The sequence below is a fragment of the Chenopodium quinoa genome, unplaced genomic scaffold, assembly GCF_001683475.1.
Source record: "Chenopodium quinoa cultivar QQ74 unplaced genomic scaffold, ASM168347v1, whole genome shotgun sequence".
NCBI classification, from domain to species: Eukaryota; Viridiplantae; Streptophyta; class Magnoliopsida; order Caryophyllales; family Amaranthaceae; genus Chenopodium; species Chenopodium quinoa.
Genome location: NW_018743529.1, coordinates 122,752 through 129,790, shown reverse-complemented (window position 1 = coordinate 129,790; position 7,039 = coordinate 122,752). Strand labels below are relative to the sequence as shown.

Genomic DNA, 7,039 nt, shown 5'->3' with positions numbered 1-7,039 from the left:
CATTTGATGAATGATGATGACCTTATGGCATACATGCATGTCCCTCTTTGAGTCCCCTTATGAGATGTCTGTCCCCATGTGATTTAAGAGTCCCTTACTGTTTTTTGTGTGGCTGAGAGACCCAAATGATGAAGGGACTCATTTGATCCATAAATTTCATAAGATGGTATTGCTCCAACAACTTCCTTTGTAAGTTGTTGTTGAGGGAACCACTTATGCAAATTCTGTGAGAAATAATAACCCTACTGATGGACTCATTTATGTGTATGTCAATCATACTTACTGTCATTTAATCATCACTTGTTCAAAATGAACTAAACCAGACACAATTAAAGTCATAAAGGTTATTAAAAGCTATTACATGTTGAAATGGTAGTAGTCAAGACTGCCTTACATTGATAGTAAACATGGATGTGTTAACAAAATACACCTAACCAATGAGTCCCAGACAATAATCCGAATACAAACTAAAGATAGTACCTAAACTATGAGTTCCATTAACTACCTTGCTAGTCACTGGTTATGTGTGGCAGTCTGACTTGGTCCTTGCTCCTGTGTTTGAGTTCTGTTTAGTCTGCATCCACATGCATGCCTTCATCTTCATCATTGACCTCGCCTGTTGATATGAAAATTGTGTTGAGGTACTCAACAGCTTGTTGAACCACAACCTTGTCCACTTGTAGCATTCTGGTAGCATGCCCAGTCTTTTCTTCCCTTTGTGTGGTGGGGTGAAGTTATTCCCTCCTTGGTCCTTCAGTATCTCTTCCATGCAACATTGTAGAGTTATCCAACAGTGCTTGTTCAACACTGGATTGAACAACTCATAAGCCTCTGTCACCTTTTGTATGAGTTCCCCTAGGTTCTTAGGAAATGATTAGTATTGTATTAACTGTATGACATTGAACAACCCTAAATCTAGCACATTTAAATTTGGGGATTGAGGTGGCTGGTAAATGAACTGTATATTGAAACCATCTGACTGACAGGCTTCATTAAATTCCTCATCCTTGGGAATTTGATGAGGTCTGGCATTATCCCATTGAATCCTTACATCCTTGGATAGATGGGCTGGCCATTTACTTTTGATGCCTGTAATGACCTTAGTTAGTAGCATTTCCCTGAGGGCCTCCTTGTTCACATTCTGTGTTGCCTTTATTTCCATTACCCCAGCATCCCTGTTTTTGCTTTTTTTCTTTGCAATGCTTTCATAAACAAAAGGAAATACGCCATACTTCCCATCATGTAAGACTCCTCCATGGGTGTCAAATATTGTCTTCCCTATGGCTGCCATGAACATCCCCTTGACCTTGAACCTCTTGGATTGTTGGCACATGTAGGGGTTTGGTTCATTTGGGAGGAGGTAGAATCTTCTTGTCCCTGGGTTCAAGTAGAACCATTTCTCATCTATGTGCACTACCTGCTGCATGTCTACAAATTTTGGGTCCCCATTGTGAGTTGCAAGCAATAGATGGCTTAAAACCCATTTGAGTCTTGCTATTTTGTGGTTGAATGTGAGTGCTGGATGATTTGTGCTAGTGTGTGTTCTGAGCCTCCCCTTTTTCTTTAATTTATGGATGGTTACATGTGAAATGTTCAGAGCAGCCCCATAGCTTCTCACAGTGGTCCTCTTGTATAGTGGGCCTGACTGCAGAAATTCATCTATGTACTATGTTGGTTTGGGTCCTGTTTTGCCAAGTTTCTTGCTTCTGACATCTATGACATTCCCCACCTCCATTTGGGTTTTGATGTCTTTGAATAACCTCAGAATAGTTGACTTGTGCACATTGAACTTCCTTGCTGTCTCTGATAAAAAACCCCTCGGTAATTCCCCCCCCCCCCATCTAGCTTCAAAAGATAAGCATCCACGATTTCCCTTTTTTTTGGAAACTGTGAGTTGTTTTCTGCTTGTTAGTTGCTGGCTTGATTCTTCATGTATGACATTATTGTCATTGTACTGAGTCCCACCCATGGTGCTTGTCTAACTGTGTTCCATACTGCTCTCATCATTCAGCATGTGGTCAATGCTGAAAAATTCATCATGTGCATATTCTGCCATGTTGCCTTTGCTAATGAACCTGAGTTCCTAGATTGCAGGGTTGCTAATGAAGTGGGCTGTTTTTTTAGGGTTGTGATGTGCTGAAGCTGAACCACTGCAATGTGATGAATATGGTGTAGTTCAAGTAGGAGTATTTAGTATTAGGGAGAGGGTTGACTACTAACTTTTGTTAACATTCAATGGTGTACTGAAATTTCTGTAGGAATTTCGTGATGAATGCTTGTAACATGGACTGGCAGGTGCTTTAAATACCCTACTTTAATGAAATTCTGAAAGGGAGGGAAAAAAATTTGGCAGAAACTTGAAATTTTAAAAAAATGGTCGAATTTTGGTGGGAAATATTTGGCCCCAAATTTTTGGCAGACTCTCTCTCCTTGCTGAAAAATTTCGGGACCACCTTTCTCTCTTTTTAAAGTCAATTAATCATATGCTACTTTTTTCAATTACCCACTCTAAACACCCACTAAAACTTTTGCCTAGGCCTCCGCGAAAGGTACAGTGTTGCACATAACCTTTAATGGAGGAAGTATATATAATTGCGATGTTAGATGCATGTTTAGGATTTCGAATGTTGAATGATTAGCTTAGTTCACTAAAATCAACCAATGTAGAAACCCTAAGTCCAAAAGAATATTGAGTTAAATTTATCATTCCAAAATAACACTTACGGAACTAATGAGAATAGTAATGGGCTATGCCAAAGCAAGTCATTACTACTTTCCTAGGGATGTAAGGTATGTTGGTTTGCTTGCCAAAGCAAGGCATCATATACACGTTAGTTTTGGTTAAACTCAACGATATCAGTAAGGAGTCCTTAGATATCGTGGCAATGGAGCTAAACGTCAAGAGAGAATTAGATGCGACGTTTTATCGAACCAAGAGTAGCTTAGAGCAATTAGCAATTGGATTGCTTACCTTAAAATATTAAGTGTTAAGCCAAGCCAAAGCATGCTTAATCACCTTTTGATGTTTGGGATCTTGGAATCGTTTTATTCTCACCTAATTGGGACAAATTTTAAATGTGTGGATAAAACGCTTAATAAGATTGAAAGTTTGCATGTATGCTTTAAATTTCAAACTTATTATGTTGATAAATGGTAATACTTTGCACTTATATATGTAGAGTTCTAAATCAAATTATAATGTTTCTAATGATTGGTAAAAGGAAATCTTTTGAGAATGGTTCTCAAGGAAAGAAAAGGCATTTCTAAAATACAACTTCTCATACATGATTTCTATGGCTTAGTCCGAAAGGAAGATTGGACATCATGTATTCAAAACACTAGGTAGTTTTGATAAACATGAAGTATTGAGTTGAAAACTCAAATTGTCAATAGTTGACAAACAACATATCTTTTCACTTCATACACTAATGAGTAGGACTCGTTGATGTAGTACTTCAAGTACGAATTAAAGGAAAAGATGGAACTTTGTGTTACGACACATTAGATGCTTAATTATGCCTAAAAAAGTATAAAAGTCAAAACACTTAAAGAAATAGTTCTTGAAGGTTATGAGATGATTTATAATAAGAAATATAGGAAACAAGGAACATTAGAAACGAATACGAGATTCCAATTCTACCTAAGAGTTCATGTTATCATAGTTAAACTTAGCAACTCATTATCTTCACAAGTATCGAATACTGCTTGAGTGTTCCACATTTAAAGTGACCTCAAACTATTGAAGTTAAGCTAAGTTATTGACTTGCAAGCTTGGAATGAAGCAAGTAGTGCTACATCAGTTGTAAGGTCATCTACTTTGTTTAAAGACCTTTTAAAGCTAAGGCTGGAATAAATAAATGGTTATTGTGTTCCATAATCAGCAAACGATCCGTTTACACATGGAAAGACTCACATTCAAAGTAAAATAGCAATAGTTGTTGGTTTTATTTGAATGACATGGTTGTTTAAGCCATGAGTCAAAGATGCTTGATTATAAACAAACATTTCTCTAACATGAAAACTTACAAAGTTCAAATCATGGACATGATTTGTGTTCCGAACATCTTTAGCAATGTCACATCGACAAGAACTTACCCAAGGCTCTATTAGATAGACTCTTGAAAGTAGATAAATTTGGAATAATTCTAAGAAAAGCAAGTCTTACTTGTTGAAATCGACAAAGAAAAGAGTTGTTGTGCTTGGTATAGACAATTGACTCCAAAAGCTAAAGAGGATTCCATTAGTTCAACGTTTTCACAAAAATTTGAAAGAATATGAATATATTCATCAAAAGTGAACAAACTGGATCTTGAGTAGCTCAAAAGTTCAGTGAAGTATAGAATCGACTTGGCAAGATATCAAAACATCTATATTAGATTGAGCGATGTTTGCTTGAGCCAAGAGTGATCATATCAAGGTTATGAAATTGGAAATTCATAATTAGCTCCACAAAGAATATAATATGTCTTGACGAAGACCTCGATGCCATGTGGAAATGACTCGAATGATGATGAAGCACATCCCTTCCTACAATGTTCTTACAGATTTTCACAAACGGCTAGTGTTACACTAAACAAAATTGTCGGAGCTAAGAAAGGACACCATATTTAGTTAAGAAAAATTGCCCGGAATAATCCGACCTTTGCCTCATCCGCCCAAAATAATCCCACCTATCGATTATTTTTTAATAATCCGACCTTTATACCTCTCCCGCTCCCAATGGTCCCAAGTGACTTGAAACCGGCTAAACAAGTTACCATGTGTGACTTGGGGTTGTTTGCACACGTGTTGTTATGTGATTGGAAAAAAATTAAAATAAAAAATATATAAAATGATAAAAAAGACAAAAAATAAAAAAGAAAATTGAAAAATAAAAAAAAAGGAAAAAAACCCACGACCACCCTCTCGGCAGACCCACCACCAAAACCACCTCCCCTACCCAACCCAATCACTTAATCCACCTCCTCTACCCATTTTTCGCCCACCACCGAAACCGTCCCTTTCTAATATGAAGGGCTGCTGTTATGGGTTCCGATTTTAGAGCTAATTTGTGGGCGTTTGAAGAGGTTGGTTTGTGGTGTCTTCCGGCGGTTGTTGATGCACTTGTGGTGGGTGGCTCGATTTATTGTGATGGTGGGTTCGTTTGGTGTTTGCAGCGATGAGATTGCTTGTGATGTTGTTGCTAATTTGTGGGTAGTGCGATTGCGAAGGAGAAGGAGGAGAGGGTGGTCGGAATCGGGGAGGGAGAGGGAGGGGGTGGTCGTAATCGGGGAGGGAGAGGGGAGGGGTGGTCGGAATCGGGGAGGGAGAGGGAGGTGGTGGATGGAATCAGGGATGGAGAGGGGATGGCTGGTCGGAAACAGGGAGGGAGAGGGAGGGGTGGACAGAATCGGGGAGGGGAAGGGAGATGGTGGCCAAAATTGGGTAGGGGAGGTAGGGCTGCCGGAATTGGGTATGGGAAGTGAGATGGTGGCCGGAGTTAGGTAGGGGAGGTGGGGCTGCCGGAATCTGATTTTTGTTTTTTTTTTTTTTTTTAAACAAAAATTCTTTTTTTTTTAATTTTATTTTTAATTTTTTGACCAATCGTAGAGTGACACGTGTTTGGTAACTTGTAATAACAAGTTATGTGACCGGTTAGGACCATTTAAAGCGGAAGAGGTATAAAGGTGGGATTATTTAAAAATAATCCAAAGGTCGGATTATTATTAGCGGACGGCCCAAAGGTGGGATTATTGCGGGCAATTTTTCCATTTAGTTATGGATAGAAATAATTTCTAGCGTCTTTCAAGTATATGTTTAGGGTTCTTAGCTCAGTAGGAGTTCATTAGCTTAGTGGGAGCTAAGTGGCTTAATAAGGGGTAAGGTAACTCGAGTGGGAGCTAATTGTTTGTTTCACAACAAACTTTTACCCAAAGACAATATACATGTCTCTTTGTAAGCATTCAAGTGAGACTACGGGCATTGCTTCCACAACCTGATTGAGAACATAGTGTTTGTTGCTCTAAGTGGTGTCTTTCTGAAAAATAACACATTTCCAAAATGACAAGTGGGAGGAAAATGAACTCGATGACCATAGAGATTAGAAAAAACTAGAACTGAGAATCTTAGATGACTTTAGAAGGGCTTCATGAGAATGATTGATCAAGAATACTCAAAGGACTTTACAAGTGCCTTATAAGAGAATTCATTACTCAGTAAAACTTTAGAAGTGTGGGAGTAAGATCAATATAATCAAAGGGCTTTAAAAGCACCTTGAGACTTAGTGTTTGATGCAATTACCCTGTATAGGTATAGAATTAACCAAAGGCTTGGATTGAATCCTATAAATTTCTAAGACTTACAAGCATACTATTTACTATTGGATGGTAAGGGAATAGTGTCTTGTAAATTAGCTACATACGACAAATCCAAATTCTGAATAATCGTTAGAGGCCATAAAAATCCGAGACAGACTCCATGTTTGAAAATCATGTTTGAAATTTGATTAATTTGCATGAAGGGTAAAAATCCATCAAATGCAAATAAGTTTTCAAGGAGAAAACTCACAAATATGGAAATTTATATGCATACATAGCTAGATTGGTTGAAAAGTTTACAATTAAATTCACGGCGTTGATTTAATAGAACCTATTCACTAATCGGAATGCTTAAGTCTTTTCGTGATTATTCTAGCAAAATTGCGTACATGAAATACGGCAAAATATATATCAAAACCGCCTTCCTAAAAATGGGATTTTGGAAGAAAACTATGGATATAGTCTAAGGGTTTTGATTAATCTAAATAATTCTAGATTTGAAAGCAAGCTCAAGAAATCTATTAGTGGATTGAAAGAAGCATTGCATGTAGGAACTGGAATGTGTTTTCTCATAAAGTTAATATAAGGTTTGGCTTGTTGAGAAACATGGAAATTATTTGAATGAAGAAGTTTAGTGGGAGCAAAAGTCATTTTGTAAAGGTCCAACAAGAAGTTTACGACCTCTATTGTGAAATGACTATCAAATGCTAAATGCCTAGATTTGAAAGTATTTTCGACAATGG

The 7,039-nt window shown here is 37.7% G+C and overlaps 1 protein-coding gene across 1 annotated transcript; it reads right to left on the bottom strand.

Annotated features, from left to right (window-relative positions):
* Positions 1 to 874: 874 nt before the first annotated feature.
* LOC110740181 lies at positions 875 to 1,426 on the bottom strand. Its single transcript, XM_021920659.1, has one exon. The coding sequence runs from the start codon at positions 1,424 to 1,426 to the stop codon at positions 875 to 877; it is 552 nt and encodes a 183-aa protein (XP_021776351.1).
* Between the last annotated feature and the right edge of the window lie 5,613 nt (positions 1,427 to 7,039).